This window comes from Mastomys coucha, unplaced genomic scaffold (genome assembly GCF_008632895.1).
Source record: "Mastomys coucha isolate ucsf_1 unplaced genomic scaffold, UCSF_Mcou_1 pScaffold21, whole genome shotgun sequence".
NCBI lineage: Eukaryota > Metazoa > Chordata > Mammalia > Rodentia > Muridae > Mastomys > Mastomys coucha.
Window position 1 is genome coordinate 181,573,136 of NW_022196904.1, and position 27,267 is coordinate 181,600,402.

The 27,267-nt window shown below is 40.6% G+C and overlaps 1 protein-coding gene across 4 annotated transcripts in view; it reads right to left on the bottom strand.

Moving 5' to 3' along the window:
• The window catches only part of Sorcs1 (sortilin related VPS10 domain containing receptor 1), a 540,204-nt gene that overhangs the window by 185,405 nt on the left and 327,532 nt on the right, over positions 1–27,267 (bottom strand). For all 4 annotated transcript variants that reach the window (XM_031390641.1, XM_031390645.1, XM_031390644.1 and 1 more), the window contains exons 4-5: positions 18,796–18,954; positions 308–381 (exon numbers count right to left, since the gene is read on the bottom strand). In XM_031390641.1, coding sequence (XP_031246501.1) covers positions 308–381; positions 18,796–18,954 — 233 coding nt within the window. The remainder of the gene's footprint in view (positions 1–307; positions 382–18,795; positions 18,955–27,267) is intronic.

The window sequence follows — 27,267 nt, forward strand, 5'->3', positions numbered from 1 at the left end:
TATATATATATATATATATATATATATGTAAATACACATATATATGTATATATATAATGCCTTAACTTATAAAAGGTACAGGACCTTAAAAAAACTGTCTGTATCCGAGGTTCATGTAAACATTCCAGAACAATACTTACAAAGGACCTGAAGTTCACTAATATTAATGACATTGATATATTAGGGGTTTATGAAAAAATGACGACACAACTTTTCAGAGTATCTGAAAGTGTTTGTTATTCAGGGGCCCAATCCTCTGCTAGGGAATGTGATGATATCTTAGGCCAAAGCATGGCATCAGACTTACCAGTAGAACCTATTTGGTACCACTGATTCCTGGATAAGCTGCCATCTTCTGCCAAACTCAGCAGAGCTGTATAACTGGAGAGAGGGAGAGAGAGAAGACAGGTCAGAATCAAGGCTCTCACTCTCGTTCTTGTTCTTGTTCTTTGATTCATCAGAAACAGCACCTGGCATTTTCAGGCAAGGGCATAACCTCTGTTTTACATGTCAATCCTACAAGCTGGATATTAACATCTCACTTTAAAAGTTAAAGAGACTGGCACTCGGGAATTATGGGAGGTACTGCAAATCAGATGTTTAGTAAGTAGTGAAATGAACAGGGAGGCATAGAGCGCTCGGCCTGGTGGCAATGTCTTCTGTTCCCTTTAACAGCACAGGCAACATGGAATGGGTAGCATCTAGGGTAAATCAGTACTTAGCTCCTCTAGGGTAAATCAGTACTTAGCTTCAGAAGGGCCCACAATGATACCTGATCCTGATGGAAACTGGGAGATGTTCGAAGCAACCCAAGATGAAGAAATGCAGAGGCTATTGCTAGAATTCTGGAGAAACAAATAGGGTCTAAAGAGATAACAGGATTCAAATTGGCAAAACCACATTACTTCCAAAGGGGTGAGCAAGGAATCAAAGCTGTGAGACAGGTAGAGACAACATACGAATAAACATGGCCTAAGTGTGGATGAACATGTCATGGGAAAGCAAATATCTAGTCAAGGAGAACATATTCCATCCCAGAGGCGATGAGATAACTCTTTTCTTTGTTATCTTTTTTCTTTTTATTGAAAACAGATAGCTGGACAGTAGTGGCACACACCTTTAATCCCAGCACTTGGGAGGCAGAGGCAGGTGGATTTCCTAGTTCGAGGCCAGCCTGGTCTACAGAGTGAGTTCCAGGAAGGCCAGGGCTACTTGGAGAAATCCTGACTTGAAAAAAAGCAAAAAAAAAAAAAAAAAAAAAAAATCTTGACTATAATTTCCCATCTCTCTACTCTTCCTTATTCTTCCCCTTGCCACCCCTCTCCTCAGGATTCATTCCCTTTCAGTCTCTCATTAGAAAAGAGGAAGCTAGGAATTGGAAAGATGGCTCAGCAGTTAGAGCACTGACTGCTCTTCCAGAGGCCCTAAGTTCAATTCCTAGCCACGATATCAATTCCTAGCCACGATATGGTGGTTCAATACCATCTATAACGGGATCCGATGTCCTCTTCTGGTGTCCCTGAAGACAGCCTACTCATATACATTAAAAATGTAAACGAACACATCTTCACAAAAAGAAAGAGAAGAAGAGACTCCTAAGAGATAACAACCAAATGACAAAATAAAATAACTATAAAATAAAATAAAATGAAATAAAGCAAAAACTATATCAACATTGGACCTGGTAGCCCAATAGGAGAAAAAGAGTCCCAAGAATCCCTGTGCCTGCTGCTTTAGACTCTATGAGTGTAGATGATTCAGAAGACCTTGTTTTCATGGTGTCCTCCATCCCCTATGGCTCTTAAACTCTTTCTGATTCCTTTGCAATGGGGTTCACTGAGCTCTTAGGGGAGGGGCTGGATGGAGATGTCCTACTTAGAGTATTTCCCTCTGGGTAATGTCTGGCTGCTAGTGTCTGCAGCTGTTCACCCTGCTGCCAGAGTAAGCCTCTGTGATGATGACTGAATGAGGCACTGAGCGATGAGTATAACAGAATATGATGAGGAGTCTTGTTTTGTGAGGAGCGGGGACCTAAGTCTCACCCTAAGTCTTAGACTACCCTAAGTCTCTGGGCTATCTAGTCTCTGGTTGTTGGTTACCCAAGCAGTGTCACGTAAGAGTTCCTTCTTTGTGGAGTGCGCCTTAAATCAAATCAGACATTGCTTGACTTCCACAAGTTCCACTAGTCTTTGTAAGAACAAACAAAAGAAACTCAGTTTAGAAAACCCTAGTCTACCTGGACCAAGCTCTTATTATCCATAATGATCTCATTTAGAAGTTGTTCCCTGTGATGTGTAAAGTTCTTGTGGCCACTTTATAGGTGGCTGGAGCAGTAGTAACATCCTACATGGCCACATCCTCCATGGGCAACTGCACTGTGAATTACTGTTCATGAGATAAGGGTTAACTCACTACCGTCTGATCCAAAAAATGTCTTTTATTTCTTTCTCCTATGACTTCTTCTCCATTTCCACTTCTCAATCCTGTTCTAATAATCTCTATGTCATTTTGGGACCCTGTGTACCCAATTATTCTCTTACAGAAGCTTGAAGAACCTTTTTTATCCTTCTAGGTACCCGGTGTCCAGAGTAGCCAGGTACTGATTTGGAAAACATCATTTGGTACATCTTGCCCTGTGCCCAGTGTATAATATACACCTGACCATCAACATCTTTTCTCTGCGTTAGCCATCTCTCACACTGAGTGGATGGTGAGTCACTGTGCTGAGTACAGGCATCACCTGCCTTCTGTTCTCTTTTCAGCCACACAAACTGTACAACCAAAAAAGGTCAAATGAATCACCAGGTGACTCATCAAAGCTGCTGATGTACCAAGCATGCCCAAAGAACAACTTCCCTCAATTGAGTATTTACTGCTCCTTGAAGGAACCCGTTATGACACTGTTCACTTAGCGAAAACACAATGCAGAGAGGCTGAGATGGCTGCCTGTTAAAGCAAGCCACTCACTGGCTCCACTGTACAGTATTTGATCCTCCAATAAAGAAGAGTCTAGCATTTTGTTTCAAAGTCGTGTTTTATAATTCTACTTTTACCCTTCTTTGCTGAAGTTAGAGTGTTGAATGCCCCTAATAAGCTCATGTGTAAAATGCAGGTTTTCTCGGCGACACTAGTATGACATGATGGAACTTTTGAACAGAGAAGTATTGTAGGAAGACCATTAGTCACTGGTGACATGCCCTAAATGTCACCATGAGACCAGAGTACCCTCTTCATTCTTTTTTGGGCTGGTGGGCCATAAAGTAGCAGCCTTGCTCTGCCATCCTCTCTACCCATGACATGCTGACTCACTGCTGACTAAAACCTATGAGACAAATAGTCTATCCTCTTAATAAATTTATTAATTCATCTATGTTATCATGGGAGTAATCCATGTTCTCTGCCATGCTAGGTAGAAAACAGGGTTCCTGGGTACACTATATGTTTTATATCACACACACACATACACACACACACACACACACACACACACACACACACACCACATACCACACACCATACACACAGATGCACACACACACACACACACACACACACACACACACACACACACTTTTCTGTGTAGGATTGTGTAAATGTTGGTGCTTGTGAAGAGTTATGAGCATGTGTGCAATGGTGTATACATGTAGGTCAGAGAGAAAACTTGAGTATCAGTCCTTTGCCACCACTATCTGTATCCATAATCACCTAAGACATAGTATATCAAGGTAAAAGTATTTATTTTATAGCAGGAAGTCCCCTTATCATGAATATGCATAATATAAACATCTCAGGTTTCATTAGATAGTGGTAATCTGTATAGCAGAATCTACCTTATTTCCATGGATATATACCTCAAAGCCAATATCTTCAAAGAAAATTGTCTCTAACTATCAGATAGATACATTTGAAAGTTCTTAGGATTTCCATGTGGGTCCTTGAAAGGTTAAGCTAGAGAAAACTACCTTCCATGCTGTGAATACAACTTCAAACATTTTCTCCCTAGGGCATTAATTGTCCAGCCTGGTGTTATAGCAAGAAAGGAAGAAAACAACGGCTCTGAGCCATTCATGTTAATATGTTAATTAAACCTGCAAAGTCTGACAGCAGAGTTGTGAGCAAAGAAGGGAGCAGAGCAGTCTGAAAGCATCCCAAGCAGGGACTCAGGCTGAGCTGCCAGTGCCAGGCCTTTCCTGAAGAGGAACTCAGTGCCCCTTAATAAAACTTAGAGTGCCGCCAGCACCTGCAGAAGGTCTATTTCCCTCCCTGTCTGTCAAGGTCTCCTTAACTGTCAGAACACTGAACTCAGCAGTATTGTTGCTTTCTGCCACACGAGAGAAAACAGCAGCTGCTTTCTCCAATGATGCCAGCCCTCCAGGAACAAAGTAGAAGAGAAAGGAAGAACACTTGCTACTGTTAGGAGGGCCGTGTTCATCTAGTCACCCTCCGTCATGGACTCTGAAATAATGCCTATGTAGCCTTTGACTTAATTTTACTAACTGTATGAAATGAAATATGGAGAAAGACTAGAAGGACTTGAACTGTCTAGTAGACAGGAGGGTGGTAGTCTGGTTAACTAAGAATGCAAGGAGCCATTAGTCCCACCATAGCAGAGGATGACCAAGTTGGTCATCAATGAGAGGAGAGGCCCTTGGCCCTGTGAAGGTTCTATGTCCCAGTGTAGGGGAATGCCAGGGCCAGGAAACAGGAGAGGGAGGAGTAGTGAGCAGGGGCTGGGGAGAGGGAACAGTGGTTTGTTTTTGTTTATTTTATTTTTTCTTTTTCTTTTCTTTTTGGAGGGAAAACTGGGAAAGGAGATATCGCATGACATGTAAATAAAGAAAATATCTAGTTAAAAAAGGTAAAAAAAAAAAATGAAAAGAAAAAAGAAAAAAAGAAAAAAAGAATGCAAGGCAGAAAACCTTTCCTGTCTCTAATCACTGTACAATATCTGTGATGACTTCCCTGCCTTAGCGAGCATAACTTATCACAAGCCTATCCTTTCTCCATGTTCAGTTGATTGTTAGCTGGTCTGGACCTGTCAACACTTCTCCTTCCTGTCCCACACTTCTCCTGAGGGCTTAGGGAGAAGAATTCTCACATTGGCTTGTTTGCACATCTGCTTTCGTCTGTTTTGGGAAAGGTGATAATAAAAAATGCATTTGACTGTAAAGAAAGCAGTAACAAGGGCTAGCTTTTTTGTGATCTGGAGCCAACTGTCAGGTAACTATGGTGTGTCATCCTGTGTAAGCCCCAGGATCTGTAAGGTGGATGATGATCGGCAAGTGTGATAGAGCAGACTGCCACAGGAGGACCCAAGAGCTTGGCCATGAGAGAGTGAGCGGCATTGGCTTTACAATGGTTTTGTAATACACCTAAAAGTGGGGCCAGCGAAGAAGAGGATGCGTGCTGACACGTTCTCCTGCCATTTCCAGTCTTACGTATTGGCTCCATGAAAACCAAGTGATTGCTCTCAGCTGGTAGAAAGGAAACTCGGCTTTCTTACATTGACACAAATGTTTGCAGCTATCACAATTCTGGAGTGTCTTTCAGTACTCCTAAATTGGATGTGGCTATCTTCCCTTTAAAATAAATAGACAGGTAGGCGTTTGGGATTGTCTTTTGTCACTAGGAATGTGGTGGAAGGGGGCCAGCTCCATAGAAAGTGGTGGAACGACAAACCCACTGAAGCTAAGGGTCATGGTAACACGTTTTCAGCGTTTGGCTGATGGCATTGGATGCTGTCCATCACAATGTCTCTTAGAGTGACTTCCACAGTCAGGGAGCTGTTTCCTGGGCTCCTCCCACAAAGCTCTTCAAGGGGCTTAAGCTGCTGCCATGGATGTTTTGGGGGGATACATGCTTACTTTGTCTTTTTTACTATGTCCTTGATGTTTCAGAGGCAGGGAGCCTGAAAACTGCACTTCTTGAGAAGGCTGACAGAAAACTCTGCCAATTCTATTTATCTGCCTCATCTTAATATTGCCCCAGCAGTGGCCTTGATACAAAGTGCCCATCCACCTCTTAGTTCGCCAGTTCCTACTGTTCTTTCATTCTTCAGCAAGAAAGAGATGGCACCTCAAGGGCTAAAAATAAATTCCTAACACCAGGCCAGAAGGATTGCAAGTACCAATCTCCCATCTTCACCATATTTAACAGGAAGAAAAGGGGTCCATCCCTGGGAACAGACTTCAGAGGTAAGTACTGATTGTCTGGTTTTCCATGGTGCCAGTAGGACCTGAACTGAGCCACAGAGCAGCACAAAGCCAGTAGTGTAGAAATCCCATTGACAGAGCATCACTGAGACCTGGGAAAGCTTAACCTTAGCTGGGTGAAACAGAATATCTCTAGGGACAGAACCACAACTGCCACCCCACACTCCTACACCATTCTACCTGAGCAGAAGTTTCCCAACGAATATACTACATTCTCTGAGTCACTACAAACAACATATGACATATTTGTTCAGAGTGCTAGAGTAGCCTTTTCAGTGGGGGTTGGGGGGGAGAAAAAATAATTTATAAAAATCTATAAAAGTAGGCCCTGGAGGGCAATTAAAATTGCTAAGCATTGAGGATGTTGAGGGGAGGGAGTGCTTCAGGAGAATGGGTGATATTTGGGAACCAAAGGAGCAGCAAAGTTAAGGATGGTATTCCTGTGCTTTGGTCAGTATCAAGAAACCCACTATTACTTAACACACAAATTAAAATGAGATGGTAACTGGAACTGCACATGGAGTCTGACAAGCAGAGACAATCACATAGCAACTTGTGGGAGCTAATGGGGCCTGGATCCAAATCTTAGCAAACAAAAAGGACCAGAGCATCAAGGATAAGCCGTCAGGACTTTCTGATGAAGAGAGAAGGAAGGAGATGACACATGCTGCTGGCTCTATCAATCTCTCCTGCGGCAGGATTTATCAAATCTGTCACTGGTCATTCCACAGCAGTCACTGAAATCTGTCAAAGCCCCCATGCTTGGGACTGACACTGAGGATTGGGGATTAGACGTAGGGAACCGGAGCTGCCAAGGAAGGAAAGGTCAATGTGTAGCCATTCGTTATTTTGATTTGGAGACATTTGTTATGCACTGAGATCTGCAGGTGCTTCACACACACACACACACACACACACACACACACGGAGGGGGGGGTTGAAATTTGTGCCTCATAGATTCTTAAATACAAGTAAGGAAGTAAGGGTTGCATAGGACAGATAAGAACTGACTAAAGCCTTGCAAACATTGCCTGTATTTGGAAGTACATGTAGCCACTAGATAGGGTGATTGTGTCTATTCAAATAATAATTCCATTAACTTGCTTTGAAATTTCCATTTATGCTTCTTCCTGTGGTCAGTTTCTTTCAAATCCTCAGGAACAGATAGATCAAACTCTTCTGGGTAGCAACTGCAAATGACAGGACTACCTGTTAAACAAGCTATCCTCATTGAACACAGGCCATTCTTGTTTGCATATGATGGCATTTTCAGCTTGAGAATTTGTTTTATAAATAAGGATCAGGGATGACATTTACTGAACTCCCTGGTTTACACTCTAATCATCAGTTTTTAACTTGGATACTTAAATTATTTACATATTCATGAGATTAGAAATCAGCCCTGACATTGGGAAATTTCAAGCATGTGGAAATCCGGCCAAATCAGCATCGTATACCATACACAACTCTCTGTGTAGAAATAACGAAGTGCCTTTTTACTTAAAGCAGGGCCTCCAGTAAATGCAATGGCATTAGGTAGATATTGGTTTTGTAAGTGTGCTTTGTAAACTTGTTATTGAGCTCTGAGACCCACTGGTCTTTTATTTTCACCTTATCCTTGACATTAAGAGGCTGCCCACTCTACTAAAAAAAGAAATAACATTACTGTGAATATCAGTACTTTAATATTCAATGGTTTAATGTTATTATAATCAATAATATTTCCCAAGTACCATGTACTCATTTATCTGCAGTCTATTCATGCTAGTCATATAGTTGCCTTCTAGGATTGACTATGGAGGCATTCTGAAAGGAAATTGTCCATGTCTCATACATTGGAAAGAAGGTGGTCTGAGGTAGGCTCTGCCTGAGGCTGATTCCAGCTACAGCTCCCTGGGTTTACCTTCTCCTAGGACTATGGATTATAAACTATGTGCCAAGCAGGCAATACTTGCTCCTTGCCTCATTCAGTGTTGACTTTTTCCATTATCTTTGCATCTTCGTCCAGTCTGCAAAGGCAGGTTCCATCATTATTCTTTCCACTTCTTAGTGGAAGAACTTACAAAGTTGAGTGGGTCTACTAACATTCATTCACCAGCCTGTAGTAGGGCCTGAGAGAATAGAGAACTGGCACCTCCCCTGTTTCCTCTGGCACTCATCAGTGTTGATAACTAAGACTGAAAATGCTCAAAGCTCACCTATTCTTGTAGCAAGCAGTCAGTATTCCCAGAGAAGGGATAATACTGAAGCAGCAATGATAAGCATTATCCCTACATTAGGAGAAGTTGTTTTTTTTGTTTTTAAAAAAAAGATATAAAAATTGCTTGGAGTTGAGGGCGTGGCTCACTGAATAAAGTACCTGTGATACAAGAATGAGGACCCGAGTTTGTATCCCCAGTACAGATGAGAAAGCAAGGAATGCCTTGCACATGCTTGTAGTCTCAGTCCGGGGGAGGCACAGAGGATTGGTCTCCAGGGCAAGCTGGATAGCTAGGATAGACAGAATTTGCAAGACCTTGCAAATAAAGTCTAGCATGAGATAGAGAAAGAAAAAGCAATGCTTTAGGCATCCACAGACACCTAACACGCACACACACATACACATACACCCCTAACATATATACACATAGAAATGGAGAGGAGAAACACACACACATGAAAACATACATGCATACAACACGCATGCAAACTACATAGATCAATACATGAAAAAACGAAAGAAAGAAAAAGACAACTACTTAGAAAATCCTGAAGATGGGGAAGGGAAGTCTAAAAGTAGTTCTTAAGAGACCCTTTGGTATAAGTAACTAAAACTGTCATTGCCTACCAAATACGTTGCAAGTAGATGTTTTTCCTTTTATATCAATGCATGTTTTTCATATGCATAGAATGTCAACTATTGATGTTTAGTACTTCTGGTATGTTATCAACAGCAGGCTTCCTCCCTCTAAAATCAAATTTTGGCTTGGAACCTATCTGCTAAGTCTTAAAAGTGCAGCCAATGTGTAGAATTAGGATTCTCTATATTATCACAAATTCACTAATTGTGATCCTTCAGCACCTATGAGAAGTTGGGAACAAAACAGGATTCATACGTACTGCTATGTGGCCTTGAACAAAACAGGATTCATACATGCTGGTACATGGCCTCTGCTGATATAGCTTCAAAGCAAGTGATACAGAAACTATGATATCTGCAGGGAAATGGATCCAAATGAAAAATAAAGATGTTAAATGAAATAAGCCAGATGCAGGTTAACAAATGCTTCAAGGTGATGATTGGCCACTTGCACCCGGGGAAACTGAGTAGAAGACCCAATAGCACTGTACAGGACAAAGAAGGTAAGTCCCTTGCACTTATAGAACTTAGAGGAAGAGTTCCTTAGCAGATTAGTGAAAGGACTAGAGCAGATATAAGGATAGATATGAATATCCTTATATAAATATAAAGACAATGATGTAGGATACTAGTCTTGTTACCACACGAACCTTGGGGATGCTATGTGCTGGCTTTTTAGCTTAGGGAAGGGATTAGCTGGGATATAAGAAGTGGCTGGTCCCCTCCAGAAGGACACCATGTGGTAAGAAGGCAGAAGCCTTGACTGACAGAGAAGAAAGAGAACCAGGCAGAGTAAGGAAGGGGACGCTAATGGGGAGGGTGTGTCCCTGAGCACGAGGTATGACACATCTGTCTGAAGATGCAGTGATGAAGAGGTGCTTAAGACAGACTGAGAGATGCCAGAGTTGGAGGCATTGTTTTAAAGCACAATTCGTACACTAGTTAGTCTATATACTAAACTTAAAAATCATAAGATCACAAGTGGCCCAGTATAAACTTATAAAGTTCTAGAACAAAACAAAGTATGTGCCACAAGACAGTCCTTAGGGCATGGTCTTTCGGTCACAGAACTGATCAGTCATTTGGATGCAAATGTTTTTGTTCGTATAAGCCCATGTTAATTGTCAAGAACCATGGCTTTCATTCTGATACTTTCATATATGCCTAGACATGGCTTTGTTCTTATTCACTTCTGTGCTAGTCCCTTGTCCCAACCCTCCCACTGCCCCCTCCTCTTTCTAAGTGATCCCCCTCTCCAAAGGTAGTGTTTAAAATCATAGAACAAGAAATGAGCATTCTCTAAAATAAATTTTAAGAAATAAAAGAAAATGAGGAAAATGAAGAAGTAGAAACTAGCTTAAGAGCCAGTTCAGGGCAGTTGATGAGGTTTCTTTATCCAGCACAGCATACCCTTTAAAATTTCTGTGTTCCTTGTAAACACTTGTACCTTTTGAAACATATATTTAGTTTGACAAATGAAGCCTGATTACTTCTCCCAAACAAGCCAAGAGGTCTGGACATTGGCCCTGTCATCCCATGAAGCAAGGTGGAGGCTGAAGCTGGATATGGCCTGGATCTCAGTAGAATAATATCTGCTCTCCATGCACATACCGCCCAAGCCCCTGCATGTTCTCTTCAGTTGTGCTACTTGACCATCTGAGTAGGAATGGAGCCCATGACCTAGGTGTTTCTGGCCATGTATACAGAAGGGAGAGCCAGGAAGTGGCTTAAAGGCCAGTGGCAAGAAGCCCTTTTCTGCAACTACCTTTGGCATGAGGTTGAGCCAGCCAGCTAAGGAGGTCAGGAGCCTCCCACCAAAAGCTATTCAGTAGCCCAAGTCCTGGCAGCATCATGTTGGTAATTGGACATTACGGTGGGTTATTGTCCCCTTAGCAAGCAGCTCTTCCAACACTAGCCCTCACAGAGAAAGGAGCCCAGTACTTGGAGCGCTCTACACGGCTGAGGTATGTGCACATTCGTCTACTCCACTCCTGCTTCTCTCTCTTCCTCTTTTTTTTCTTGAAGTCACATCTGCTCTTTGTTTTCTCTGGTTTCAAATGTTTCCCAACACATCATGTTTAGTGAGGTGTTTAAGACAGACTGAGAGATGCCGTTGGAGGCAATGTTTTATAGCACAGTTTGTACACTAGTTTATTGCCAAATTAAAATAAAGATGTAATCTGGCAGCCTGAGTCTGCTGCCAAGGCTTCCTTGGGTGGCTTCCTGTATTAAGGAAAGAAGTCAGGGGAAGCAAGGAATGAACTAAACGACTGCCCTTTCTCCTGGCTTCCCTGTTTGCAATGAAGAAATCAAGATGTGCTTCCAGCTTAAGCTGGAGAAATAAAGAAGGTCCATCATTCTGGACCTCCTCTAGGAAACGTGATAGGACTCTTTGCATGCCAGCCACTGTGAACTATGGGATACAGATTGCGGTGGTGGTCTGAAACAGGTACTTGACAGGTTATGCTATAAAAAGCATTCATTCCAAATAAGTAAAATAAAAACTAAGGGACTGCCTGGATCATCAGTAAAGGCAAGTGCTCGTCACGAACCTAATCATCCAAGTTCAATGATGAGACTCAACTGGTAAGAGAGCTCTGCCCCCATTTGTCTTCTGACCTGCACATGTCTGACATGGCATATATTTACATATGTGTGCATGTGTAAACACACACCCACAAGTATATTTTTAAAATATAGGACAAGAAAAACAAAACAGCATCCATTTCTCGCTTGGTCCCACAGAATAAACCAAAGCAAAATTCCTCTGACATCTTTCCTTTCATACGTGTCTCTTCTATTTTGGATCACCTGTTAACTTGGTGATCACAGGTTAACCTGTTGGTATTGAGCCCCAAGACATCAATACCTGGAACAGGGCTGAAACCAAGGATAAGCCCCTAAGACACCTGATTCTCAACAATTCAGACTGAGATCAAATCATTTCATTGGCTTTCTTGGTGTTCCTGCTCATAAATGGCAGATCCTGAGACTTCTGGTCCTTCATATTTGTATAGGGAAAACGTATAAATTACCATTCATATTCATTATTTTTCCTTCAATCAGTTTATTTTTGAGATTACTACATAACTATGGAGATATGAATATCATCAGGAAGTTTTTATCCTCTAAGGGTAAAAAAAAAATCCTAAGCCACAAAAACACTATATTGCTCTTAGATCTAAGGAGTACATTTAAGAATAAACATTTCTTCAAGATTAAATATCAGTTGCTGTTTTATATTTAAAATTACTATGAAACTTGTGGCCAGTAAAAGCTTACTGTGGTTCATAAAGAAAAATATAGTCAACAAAAGTCTTTGAGTGCCTTCCAAATGTGCATGTTACAGAGCCTCCACTAGGTGTGTGTGAGTAGTATCACACAGAAAGGGCCATCTCAGACCTATGGGCTCTCTCCAGACCAATAATCCAAATTCTTTTCTCAGGGTCTTAAATGTTCTATTCCTTCAAGTAGAGAAAAAAAATCAATGCTGGAGAAATAAGAAAAATGAAAATTCTCTATGCTGAGAGGAAGTAAAGTATGCCTCAAAGTACAAAGAGTATAGAAGAAAGGGAAGAGGAGAGATGAGGATGCTGTTCATAGATAAGCTGTGGAAGTGCCAGCACCTCACCATCGTGTTTTACAAGAGTCAGTTCCTTTATGTTTGCCTGAGTTTGACATGAAACTGTATCCAGCAGATGGGACGCTTGCTCTGGGGCTAAGATCTCAGCCGAGAGCTTGGCAACAGCAGCACTAGCAGCTGTCACAGAGAAAAACTGATGAACAATACTTATACACAGGAACAAATGCTCCTCCTGCCTAAAAAGTCGCAGATGCTGGCTAGCCAACGCCAACCCTGAGCTCTCCTTGGCATCCAGAACTGTGTCTTATCAGTTCCCAAAATCTCAGTCTTTAAATGATGGCCAGTTACTGATACCAGTATCACTGACTCCACAGGCCTCGTCTCTTACCTCCAGAGAGTACCACTGGCTCCTCTGACGGCAGATATTGCTTTCCACACCTTGATGTGAGTCCAGATATTGTTTTCTATATCTTGATGTAAGTTTTGAGATACTGAGGTCTTTTCAGTTCTCTACATTCATGCACAGGTTGTCTAGTTCTACCATATAAATAATTTATCCTTGTTTCTCTCTTGTGAAACCAGAGATAGAAGTAGAAAATCTAATTCTGTTCACATGTTCACTTCAAAATATTATCAAAAGTTAGAATTCCACCAAATTTCATACAAAGATCTCTTTTCTGTTCCTACAACATCCACACATAAAATCAAATCAATTTTCCTATGATAACGTTTGTCGAATTATTAAGCTTTTAATTCCTCAAATCATATAGAAGAAAGAGTGATTAAGATTTTTCAAACTCTGAAAGCATAGAAATGCATCAAGTCTGTGCTCACAAAATCAACCTTAGGTTCAGACCTTCACATTACCTCTTTTTTTTGTTTGTTTGTTTGTTTTGCTTTTTTCAAGACAGGGTTTCTCTGTGTAGCCTTGGCTGTCCTGGAACTCACTCTGTAGACCAGTCTGGCCTTGAACTCAGAAATCCGCCTGCCTCTGCCTCCCAAGTGCTGGGATTAAAGGTGTGCGCCACCACTGCCTGGCATATTTTTACATTTTTATGCTTAACCCTATAATCCATGACTGAGAATACACCAACCTTGACAATCTTCAAAGGCTGTAAGTGAAGGTAATAAAATCCACGTGTGCCTACTAGTCCAAACCACAAACTTGACTAAGATCAGGTTCTACAAATCTGTGTGTATTATAGTGTGCTTTACCAACCTTCTGATTTTGACAAAAAATTTCCACCCTGTAAACATTACTTTTCCACCTTATATAATTACCTATGAGATTCTTATTTGTTCAAGAAAATATGTGTGCTCATGTGCAAGAAATCTGTCATATTTTTGTTTTACTGGAGGAATTTCTTATAACCTCAAGAGGTTATGAGCCTAAGGATTTCTAAGCCTTTACCATCTGAACGTCGACTAATTATTAAATTATTATGTTAAGTTTAAATAATGTATGCAGCCACTCTGCATCTGTGAGCTCTCTGCCTGTCTTAGTTAGGATTTCCATTACTGTGAAGAGACACCATGAATAAGGCAATTCTTATAAGGGACAACATTTAATTGGGGCTCAATTACAGGTCTAACACATTCAGTCTGTTATCATCATGTTGGGAAGCATGCAGCGTCCAGGCTGGCACAGCACTGGAAAATCTGAGAGTTCTATATCTTGTTCCAAAGGCAAATAAAAGACTGGCTATAGCAGGCAGCTAGGAGGATGGTCTCTAAGCCCTCCCTCACAGTGACAAACTTACTTAAACAAGTCCCCACCTACTTAAACAAGGCCACAGATCCTAATAGTACCAGACCTGTGCCAATCATATTCAAACTACCACATTCCACTCCCTGGGTCCCATGGACTTGTTCAAACACATGAGTTTATACGGACCATACCTAGCCATAGCATAATGAAAAATACAATTAGTCCAATTTTAAAAGTATCATAGTCTATATCAGTCTCAAAAATGTTAAAAGTCCAAATTTCAAAGTCTCTTCTGAAATTCATCCAATTACTTAACCGTTATGCCTTATACAACTAAACTCAAAGCAGAACACATGCCTCCACCATTACAGGATAGACATTACAATTCCAAAACTTAACAGTGAAGACATACTGGACCAAAGCAAGATGAAAAACCACCCGGGCAATCTCCAAACTCAGCATGCCCATGTCTGATGTCAAAGCTCTCTTCAGATCTCCAACTTTTTTCATTTTTATTTACACCAACACAATTCTTTCTTTTTGTTTGGTTCCCCTCCCTGTTAGCAGTTTCCCTCAGCAGGTGTCCCACAGCTCTGGCATCTCTAATATCTTGGGGTGTCCAAGGCAACTGCACCTTTATAGCTTCTTGTGCTGATGCCCAGGATCCGTGCATGATATTCTGGGATCCTCCCAAGTGCTGGCGTCACTTCTCTAGCTCTGCTTTCTGAAGCACTCTCTGCTCAGGCTGACTCCACTCCATTGCTGCTGCTATTTTTGAAGCTCGGGTTGACTCCTCTACACTACTGCTGCTGTTCTTGTTGATCATCCCTCAGTACTGGCATCTCCAATCTTCTGGAGTCTACTTCTGCAACTAGGCTTTCCCAATAACCTCTCGTCAGGTCCCCTCACAGTACCAAACCTCAACCTTTGCATGACCCCTTCAGTCCTGCACCATCAACTGCAACTGAAGCTGAACCTTCACCAATGGCCTTCTCTCCACGACCCCTTCATGCTTTCAATACCAGTACCACCTGGATGATTCTTCCACATTACCAAGTCCAGCTGCAGCATGAGGTACAAATATGGTTATCTCTGGGACATAGCTTCTTTGTGCTCTCAAAAAAACACTTTCCAGATTTCACCTCAGTGATGCTGCTCTCTTCTTAATAATTGCTAATTTCTTAGCTCCAGCTAATCAGCCTCAATTGTCCCAGTAGCCCCTTCTGTTGTTGACTCTAAAGCCAGAGATGCATGACCAAAGCTGACAAGTTCTGCTGCTTGCTGGGGCTGGAACATGGCCCCCTTCTTCTATTACATTATCACCAACTTTCTGCTTTCCAACTCCTTCACTGCCTAGCTTTGGCTGTTCTGAAGCTTGCTCTGTAAGCAGACCTTGAACTCAGAGACCTACATGGCTCTGTCTCCTGAATGCTGGAATTAAAGGAATGTATCACTACACTTAGACCTAAGCTTTTCTGTACATGGAACTTGCTCTGTACCTGGCTGTCGTTGAACTCAGAGATCTGCTTGTCTCTGTCTCCTGGGATTAAAGGTGTGTGCTACCATGCCAGGACCTAAGCTTTTCAAGGCTACTATTCTTCAAGGTCTGAATCAGAAGTCTGTGTTTCTGGATTTAATTTATTCCAGATTAAAAGTCCAAATGAAAACACCAAGTAATAATAATGCTGAACATGATATAATTATTCCTTTTTCAATGATAAATACATAAACAATAAGTTTAGCTGGGCGGGATCTTCAAAGTCACCACTCCCTTAATCTACTTATCCTGTGAACACAGGATTTAGCCTCACCTCTTGGTGCTTTTTTATTACTTGAACTATACATTTTGTATTTTTCCTCTCTCAGCTTGCTACACTTGATCAAAATTCTTTTCATGAGAGCAAAACAGAGGACAAAAACTATGCTGGGCTTTTCTGAGTCTTCCTTTGTCAACACAATTAATCGAAATCTCTTCATCTTTGCCTCGGGCAGACTCTTCAGATAAGGGCACAAAGCAGCTATGTTCTTCACCAAAACATCCTGACAGTGATCTCCAGAGCTCAAATCACCCTCAGTCCCAATGGCTTCCATATTCCTACTAGAACGGCCCATTAAGTCCCACTTAAAGCATTCCGTAGTGTAATATTGTTTTCAAAGACAAGGAAAGTGAACCTTGAAAAAATAACTAGTCATACAAAACGCACTGAGGGTGAAAATTTTATTGACAAACAGCACCAAATACTGCTCACTATAAGCAGCTGAGTTGGAACTTCGGCCTGGGTGTCCGCACTCCTCCAGGGATATTTACTTTGCCAAGTGAACTCAGAACACTGGAAGGTAGTGGGACTCCAAGGGTTAAATTCCAGGGCATACCTGTTTGCACTTAGCCAGATGAATCTGCCCTTTACTATGCCTCTTGCATCAGGGGGGAGAATTAACATACAACTGAATAAAATACAAAAAACATTGGATCAAATGACAGAAAAGCCATGTGCTGTGTAGCTGGGTCTTCACCAGTTAATTGCGCCCAAAGCACTGAAGCTTGACCCGAAGAGCAAAACTGTACACTCTGCTAAAGGGTAGCCAGGCTGCTCAAGAGGAAAAAAAAAAACACTACTAATGGCAAACCTTTCCTATTTTTAGGTTTAATGTGCGTTTTACTTGGCAGTAAGAGCAGTAGGCATAAAACTCCAATCCTATGATGTTAATTTGCTTGCTTCAAAATGCCACTGTCACTAGAGACCTAGGGAAATTGCTTAGAGTCTTCCTGCGCCTTCAGGGAGACTCCCACACATTGAGACCAGCCTAGACAAAGCCCCTCCCACCCACCACCCACCCCAACCCCCCGGGTTTGGGTTTTAGTATTTCTGACAAAACAGAATGACTTGAAGAAGAATGGATTTATTTGGCTTACATTTCCAGGTCACAATCCATCACTAAGAAAAATAAAGAGAGGAACCATAGAACAACACTGCCTTCAAGCTTACCTTTTGGCCCACTCCCTGGCTCATGCTCAGCTAGCTTTCTTATAGAGATCAGAACCACAGTGCTCAGGGAGGCCACTGTCCGTAGTGGGATGGGCTCCTCCCACATCAGTGAACAATCATGACAGTCTCTACAGACACAGACACAGACACAAGCCAACACAATCCAGACAATACTTCAACTGAGTTTCTCTCTTGCTCAGTGACTGAACCTTGTGAGAAGTTGAGAATCTAGCCAGCAGATGTAGTATTTCCTCCAATCATGGGAGCCTGACATTTCTTTAAACACATGTCATGTCTAAGCTATGTTCCTCTTTGGAAGATCAAGAGAATGTACTTCTTGAATGATGGATTTCATCAAGGGCATGGCAGTATCTCACCTGCTTTCCCTTGAATGCTTACTGTTTAAGTTTCTCTCATGTTTAAATACATGTGGTATCTACTTTCTATTTTAATGTTACTTACACTAAGCCTTAACCAACCTTACACTCTATGTTGCTACCTAAGTTCCACAAAGGAAAAGACAATGTACTGATATAATGCATGCATATTACATGTACTAATAGAGAACATATGAACTGCAGTCGAACATTTATGGGGCATACACACAGAGATGAACCCGCATGTGTAGGACAACTGCATCTAATACTTTAGAAGCAATGGACTTCTTCCATTTTGCCACTAAGTGAAGGAAATCTATGAGAAAAAGTCTTAAGATGATATTGGAACATTTCTCAAACTTTAAAAGTCACCCCCTAGTATTTGTAAACCTTAGTAAAAATAGCTTCTCCTTGAGTGTCTGGGAAAAGCAATAGGTCTTAAACCAAGAAAAATGATCATCTATCTACACTCATAAAACAGACTCAGTTTTCGTGGAAGTCAATGCCTTCTAAATCTTTCAGCATCTGTAATGGATGCTGAAAACTGATCAAGTTACAGAGCTGTCACTCTGGGTGTTGTAGGACTTTAGGATGTGGGGTTCACCAAGACGCCCTCACGTGACTTAATTCCCGACCATTCAGGGGTACTCTGGGACAGCCCGATTCTAACATTTGTTCCCTAGCTGATAGTGAGTAGCAGAATTTTGCCTATGACCCATTGTGACTCTCTAGAGGCACAGAGCAGAGGCCACACAGGCGTGAACTAGAACTTTCACTGCTATGATCTAAAATAAATAGTGTCATATCCTAAGTTTGTTAGTTCAGTATTTAATAAAAAGCCAGCCAATATGACACCCAAGCTACATACTGTGTCTCTATACTATCTTAGCTAATATCTCAACTCCCTTTTGCATGTTTTCTCATATTTTTACATAGTTACTACAGGCAACCTATGATGTTCTCATTGGTGCTCAGGCTACTACATAAAAGAAAAAGAAAATCATTGAGATGAAAATCCCAGAGAAATAACTAGTGACCTTTGCCCTGGCAACCACGCACCACTGTGTGAAGTATGGTAAGTGTGCTCACCTTTTGGTCTTGACTGTACGCTAGGATCCAGTCTTCTTGCTTCGGATGGAAAAGCAAACTCTGGATATAAAAGTTGAGCCGGTACTTTTGATAGGTTGCCCCTTCATCTGAGCTGATCAACAAACTGCTCTCAATCTCCGGGTCTGTGAGTAACATAATCTGCAAGAAAGCACCAGAGGATAAAGCTTACTCATTAGGATGCATCTAGCCCAGCTATCACATTGGCAGAAGGAGCACACAAGGCTGGCGGATGGTGCTCAGCCAGAGAAGCATCTTCATTCTGCGGTGTTCACCCTCCTACCCAGACAACTGACGCAAAGCCATTTGTATCATTTGAAGAACAAGGAAGAACTCATCAGAGAAAGGGGATAAAAATCAGAACCTGCTACTCTCTTCCTTTATAGGGCTCTTTATAGGGCTCTTTAGGAGAAACTAGGTTTTTCTAAAGTTATTATTTTTTAAATGAAAAATTGTATTTATATATTTATTTATTTCATTTGCTTATGTGCACCCACGCATGTGATATAGCACATATGTGAAGATTAAAGGGTAACTTGCAGGTCTGGTTCTCTTTTATTCCACAACATGGGTCTGAGCACTGAACTCAGGCTATCAGGAGTGGCCCCATCTCCCCAGTTACAGAATTATTTTATTAGTCTGAATCATTTCCTACTATTCCCTTACTCCTAACCCTTCCTCATGATGTAGCTTGGTCACACTCCATCTCGGGAGAACAAAAGTACTGTTTTGCATAGGAAAGGAGTATTTATGAGCCTGGGCCTCAATTCTTTCCATTGCTGCCCCACACTCCTGTTTCACATGAGTAACACACTGTCTCTCTGCCTTTAGCTTGATTCTATGAGGTTTGGGCCCATGACATTGTTCTTGAGTCTTAATGCATAGATCATTTAACGTCACCACCAGTTTTCCCTTTCTAGCCCCCTCTGTTATGTATTATGTATGCTTATTTTCATTCTTTCTATGTCCCTTTTATTACAACATAAAATTTATGAGTCAGTGTATACCTATTAATCAGAGGTGTATTACTAGAAGCTAGACTAAGCTAAACATATATTATACACTCAACAAATGTCGGCCGAGTGAATGAATGAATGAATGAATGAATGAGTGAGTGAAAAGGGAAAGGGGAGGAAGGGAGCGAGGGAAGAAGGAAGGGAGGAAGGGCAGAAAGATGGAAGGAATGAAGGGGAATTTAAAAGCAGTAGTGCGGACTGAGAAATACATTTAGAACAGTTTCCAAAGATATGACTGCAAGCTCCTTCATGGAAAGCATAGCTGTATGCAGTTCTCCATCTTTCACCCATGGGCCATAAATCTGTGGGAACTCATAGCTTCGGGTGCTTGTTTTGCAGTCTCTTTGGGATGCCTACCCTTGGCCCTAGCATTCTGAATAACTACACTAGAAGCAAGATGAATGAACTGCCTTGAGAACTGCTTGTTTTCTCTCATTTGCTGCCTCTAGGAATACGTGATGAAGTATCTCATTCCCTACTCTCTGTAGGTCTCGTTGGCTCCACTAAAGTGCGTGCCCTACATTTGCAGACAGCCTGCCTTGATGCTGCCCATTGACTCCTTCCCCATTGGCTTATTAATTGACACTCCCTGAGTCCACTTCAGTATGAAAGATGTTCTCAGTGTGTGTGTAGGTGATGAGTGATCACTGCAGCTTAGATTTAGCAGTAAGACAGGAAGGGAGGGAACACGGGAGAGTAGGGAGAAGGAGAAGAGAAAGAAGAAAAGGGAGGGGGTAGGAAAGAGGAAGAAAGAGAGAAAGAAGGGGAAATAGAGTCTTGATATAAAAGGACACAATACTAGGCAAACACAGTCCCTTTCAATATGGAGTCATAATTTTGAAACTTCACAATAGTTTGTGTCACCTTTAAAAGGGATGTGATGCCATCACAAATGTCTTAGAATACTTAACATACACACACATACTGTTGGAGTCTCTTTCTGTTATTCGGGATGAACTTGAGGTTCATTGTCAATTTTCTAACTTGCTCTTATAAAAGACAGTGGTTGAGAGGAATGCTGTGCTTGTCAGTTGCACTCCAGACAAGAGAGAAAGACAGGAAACATGAAAAACTGGACTCTGATTGTCTCTCATATAGCATGAAACACTGCCTACTTTCCATAAACACCAACAAAAGTTATGAGTTTGCCATGTTGACCAAACAAGCCGCCTCCTCCATTTGAGGACTGACATAGGGCCATCAAGGGAATTTGCTAGGTACCAACTCACACGCCTTCATTAAAATCTAGTGCATGCTCTAAACAAGGACATTTCGATGGCTCCTAAATGGACAGAAATATTTCCAGATGATTTCATATTTATTGGGACATTAAAAAAAGGCTGTCGTATTTCAAAACACAAATATGCCATCAAATGACCATACTGCCTTGTATCCCTAACCACAATTAACAATAAAGTATAACAACCTCTTGCTTCCTGCCAGGATGTAATCTTCATGATATTACAAAGAAGCCCTGCTTTACAGGCATCTGCTGTCTCAATCCAGGTGAACTTTTCCTATATTTTGATTTCCTAGGCCCTGGTTAACTAAAATACGCTGTCTCTTCTCATCTCACCACCTGCTTCCCCTGACATAAAAATAAGAGGAATTCAAATTAAGACTACAAAATACCCCTAAATCAAAGTGAATTTTGGTTAATGTTTCCTTCAACTAGTTTAATATGCATGCATTCTCTAAATTCTTTAGGCTGTATGAAATTATGTTGTGTCCCCTTGTAACATTAGAAAGAGGCTGAAATATTTCAAGGAATTTTTAAGACAATGATGTTTGTTATCATAGAAACAAAACTACTGGGGATTAGGGATATTGATTTTGTCCCTGCAAAACCAAAACTAGGAAGATCAAAACCCCAGCTTCTCTATATAATGTTCATCTGAAACTATATACTTGGTAACTAGCATCCATAAAATGTTGGAAATATAGATAATCTTCTTGTAAGCCTGAAAGGTCTGGACCACACAGCCTAGTTTCTGCCCAAATCTCCTCACAAGGAGCAGGTCAGGCCAGGATGGATCGCTTTGCTTACCCATAGTTTTATTATCCTAACAACTTTATTATGTATGCATTGCTTCCTTGGATTTTTTTACCCATACCTATATGCTATGTTGTGGTTCTGGTTTGTATTCATATTTGCATTTAAAATTAGAATGCATGTCATTTTATGAAGGGATTGTAAACATAAAAGTAAGTGCACAATTTTGGAAACACAAAGACATGTACAGTGTATTTTAATTCCTTAATCATAACCTTCATATTAATTAGGCTGTGGTTAGTGTAGTGACAGAATGCAGTGCATTCTTAATGAGTTGCTGGATGATTAAGGAAACCTTGTTATTTCAATTTTAAACTCTTTCATGATTTTGCCTCAAATGAACCGAGGTTTGTCTTCCAATTTTGTCAATTACAAAAAGTAAGTTAGCAAGTAATTAAATGATTTAGCAAGATCCATACTGACAAGTTTTAACATACACAGAGAAATACATAATAAATATAATTCAGTCCTTAAATACATAATAAATGTAATTCAATCCTTAGACATAGGTAGTGTTGCTGATCTGAAAATAAGTTGTATCTTCTCAGGAAAGTATACCAAAGGGGAATATTTTCAAAATGGCTAAACTCAAACTAATGAGCAATTTTCCAAAATGCTAGATTACACTTCTTATTTTTATTTATTTATATTATCATTTATCTATTATCTCTTATATTTGTCTATTTAGATCTATTTATCTATCTATCATTTATGTGAGCATGTGAACACACACATACACACACATACACACAGAGAGAGAGAGAACAATGTTGAGTGCCTCGATCTGTTATTCTCTACTTTTTTTTTTTTTTGAAGCAGTGTCTTACACTGAACCTGGAGTTGATTAATTAGGTCAGCCAGGCTGGTCTGCAAGCTCCCAGGTTCCCACACCATCACCATCCCATGCCTGGACTGAAGGTACACATTGCTTAATTCAGCTTTAAGGCAAGGGGTACAGATCTGAACTCAGATCCTTATTGAACTCAGATTGCAGCCAGCAATGTATCCAGTCAGCCATCTTCTCCTTGTTTGTAACATGGTCAAGATGGCTCTCCACCCTCCCCTGGCTCCTCAAGTGTCTTTGAATGACTGTTGTTTTGCCATGTTGAGTCTTCTTCATTCTGGGTAATGAAATAAATAGCACGTTCCCAAGAGAAGTCGGTAGAAGGTACAAATCCTATCTTCTCATACTCTTCAACTGTAGCTCTCAGGGGAATGGACTCAGCTTGAAACAAAGCTTATTCCACAGTAGGCCTGCATACCATTGTGACAAATCAATGAATTTACAAGTGAATGAATGAATCACTTAGCATATACCATTCACTGAACTGAACGCAGGAGTCCCCTGCAGCACTGGAAGTTCACTCTTCTCACACCCTCTGCTGCTCTGCTTGGAAAGGAGCAGGGTAAAGACAAGGGCGAGAGATTGCTTTGAACAGGAGTAATTACTCTCTGTTCAGATGGACTGGGGTGATTAGCACCCGTTTACCTATGCCTTGCGGGGTGCGCAGACATGGCACTGACTGCATCTGTGGATGAATTGCTTTCCATAGGAAGTCAATAACTGCAGCAGAGGCTTCCGCAGTCCAGCTCTAAGCAATCATTCATCATCCACTTCAGAAGGAGGAAGAAACTTTATTTGCTTTTCCTAGAGGTGACAAATGAACATGAAATACAATTTATAGATTTCAAATACATCACTTCTCTCTTCTCTTGGTTATATTCCTTCTGACAGCTTAGCGTAGTCAAAAATTGAAGGTGGCCTAGCAAGATTGCTCATTGGATAAAAGATGCCTTCCATTAAGCCTGAATGCATGAGTTTGATCCTTGCATGGAAGGAGAGAATTGATTCCTAAAGATATTCTTCGGACATTGTATGTATGCAGTCCCATGTGCGTGTCCATATGCCCACACATACAAATATGAAAGGCTCATAAAATTAAACCTGCCCTAGATTCACCATGACACAATTTTCAACCTTGTCAGGCAAATTTGTGATCTTTCCAGGTATGTACTATGGTCCTTGTTGCCAGAGAAATGCTACTGTTTATTTAGTTTTACAATTCTTCCCCTAGGTGTATTGCTTTGGAATTTGACCACCCACCTGCTTAGATAAAGCAGGGCTAATGGCAATATCACCATTCCTGGGTCTATATTTTTCCATCATTTTTTTGATCTTAATGTAAAAAGAGGGTTTTTTTGTTTTTTTTGTTTGTTTGGTTTGGTTTGGTTTTTTTTGGTTTTTTCGAGACAGGGTTTCTCTGAGTAGCCCTAGCTGTCCTGGAACTCACTCTGTAGACCAGGCTGACCTCCAACTCAGAAATCCACCTGCCTCTGCCTCCCAAGTGCTGGGATTAAAGGCTTGCCACCACTGCCTGGCCAAAAGAGTTATTTTATGTTATTAATATTACATGTTATTCGTGACTTCTTTGTTCCTTTGTTGGTTGAATGTCACTCACAGGCCAGACTCAAGCAGTGGTAATTCTGAGCTTCTGGGAAATGTCAATCTTACTTTTCTCAAGACTTAGCTCAGGTCCAAATGGCCACATCCCAGGTGCATAACAAATGGATTTCATAATGACCCAGAAAATGACAAAGTGGTAAAGACAGCCAATAGATGATCTGTTTTGTTCAAGCACAAATATTTTTCTCTACCAACAAAACAAGAGGCCACTTGCAAGCTTCTGACCTGGAAATTAAAAACAAATTCAGCAAAATGTAATCAGAGCAAGGAAGTAATTTGCTGACCAAAGTGGGTGGAAAATACTGCCTATTCCCAGTGAGGAATAAACACCAGTCTCTCCCAAAGCTGAGGGTGAAGGCAGAAAGTATTTATCAATTGAAAGTGCTTTGTAGGACAGCGTTAGTGAGCATTACAACAGATCCCAAAATATCCATGGGAAGAAAAGTCTTGGAAGCAGAAATTATAGTGAATGAAGGAATGGTAGGTGATCAACTGCGTATGCTCTGATAGAAGGAAGTCTATGGGAAACTGTAGGCAACACAACCACTTGCCCTACACTGTATTCTCTCAGCTTAGTGAAGCTTACATAATGCACCATCTTTTTTTGTTACCACAAAACAGTGAGATTCAATGCTAAGAGATGAAGACAACATTTTGAAATAGGCCATCTACTTAGTACCTGAGGTTACTTGAAAACTTTGGCATTGTATTCTGAAGTTTATTCTGTGTATTATTTTACCAATTTTCCCCCTTTTTGATGGAATTTGAAATTTCTAGGAAAAGGAATTTTCAAGTAGCACATAAGTTTAGTCCTCCTTATGTATCTTCATTGCTTATCCAAAGGCCCTTCCGATTATCAGTGCATGGAACAATGATGAGAGTTGCTTCTATAAACCCTCCTTTGTGAAGCCTGACAGCATACTCAATTGATGAGGAAGTTCACCATGGACTACAAGATGACACATCAAGGAAGATTACAGGACATCCTAGTGTAGGTCCCGAGAGATGACTGTGTACGATCCTCTCCCCTTGAGGCACCTTAGAGAATTCCTGTTTCTAGAAGAGCATGTTACCATGAGGCTCTCCTCCCATTTCTGGGGATTCAGCTAGGCCTCTATTAAGGGGATGTGTGCTCTATTAACGCAGGGTAGTGAGCAGGGCTGTGCATGCATGCACCAGCTCTAAATTTCGAGAGGAGTCATGAACAAGTCTGATCCTGGACAAAATAATCCTGAACATATGCTGCACTCACTAAGAGAGAAACAGAGAATGATTTTAGGCAAGGATATTAATACTCTGAAAAATTAGGAACTCCATTATGTACATTGCAGTAATAGTATCATGGGTCCAGTCCAGAGTCGTATATTTGAAACTTTTCTCTATCATGTGTCTCTGTAGTGCTCTAAGGGTATAGCTCATTGAATATTTTTGGGCCTCTACTGCCTTATGAGGATAGTGACAATAAATAAGTTGCTATTTCCTGAGCATGTACTTTGCATGGGGCACCATGCTACAATTGGAAAAACACTATTCCGGTTAATTGTCCTAAAAATAATATTACTTCTGAGAGAGTTCATTCTAACCATTTGACAATAAGGAGATTAGGCTCAGAGCAATGAAGTACTTCACTCAGAGTTACACAATTTGTCAGTAGCAATGCAACCTAAGGTGTACACTGTTTTTAAATGTGTGAACATTGAAAGGATCACCTCATAATGAATGGTGATTTAGAACTGTATATTCTGATAAGAAGAAAGAAAGAAAAAGAACAGTTAATTTGTAGAAAAGAGCAGGAAGCAGAGAAAGAAAAAGAAAATGAAGAGATGGGGAGGAATACAGGGGAAGAATAATTCCTAGTGGGACACAGAGGAAACAAGAAAGGTACATGGTTATGGAGACTCAGTAACAAGGTATTAGGTATAACATGGTATACATCCAAAACAAGGTATTCCTGAGTAAAGGAAATGGGATCTTCAATATAAAGCAAAATATCCCATCTTCACTTATGTCAAAATTCCCACAATGGCCCAAGCTGCTTTTCTTCTTGTCTTTTAAACATTTCTTGTCTCATGAATGATTTAATGTTTTCCCATAAAAATAGGTAAGAAAGAAAAAAGGAGAAACAGATATAAAAATCTTTGAACAAATGATAGTATTAGTAATGAAAGAACTACATCCCTACATGCTAGCTCTTATAGAAGCAGATGCTAAAGCCAGTAAAGATAACTGTGGTGTAACTGGTTTCCTAATATATGTATTCTGTGTGTTATTTACATGTGAAAATATAATCTCATTTTGTGGATGACACAGTTTTTATTGTATAAAACCCATCTGGTAATATGCAATATCGATTAATGGTTACAATTGTATCATCTAGTTCACAAAGCCTAAACATAGTATTTTAAAAGAAAATGTACAGTTTCAGGGGGCATTTTTATTACTGTCACAGAAACCAATTAAATAATCTGGTAATATTTGTGCCACCTTAAAATTTCCAGGAATATCAGTAGCCCCCTATTTCACATGTAATCAGAAGACATTTCCATGGATGTTATAAACCTCAGAATAAATTCTCTTCTAAATCTCCAAAGATCTATAACTGCCAAAAGGCTACATTATTTAAAAATGTTAGCTGCTCTCAGAAGGAACCACGGTGATGGAAGAAAGAAGCATTTGCCTTCCTAGCTCTTAGGAAACTTTACAAGGATTGATGTTCATTTAATGATGAGAAATCTTTTTATGCCATGAAAAATGATTAAGGCAGGTGGAGAAGAGGAGAGCAAGAAAGAAAAGGTCTCTATATACTTTAACACCGAGTTAGATGAAGACTATACCATTTATGGTAACCCCTGAAGGGGTGTGCTTGGTGTTAGTTTGAGTAAATGTCAAGTTGAAAATCAAGAAAATGAGCCAAAGCTAAT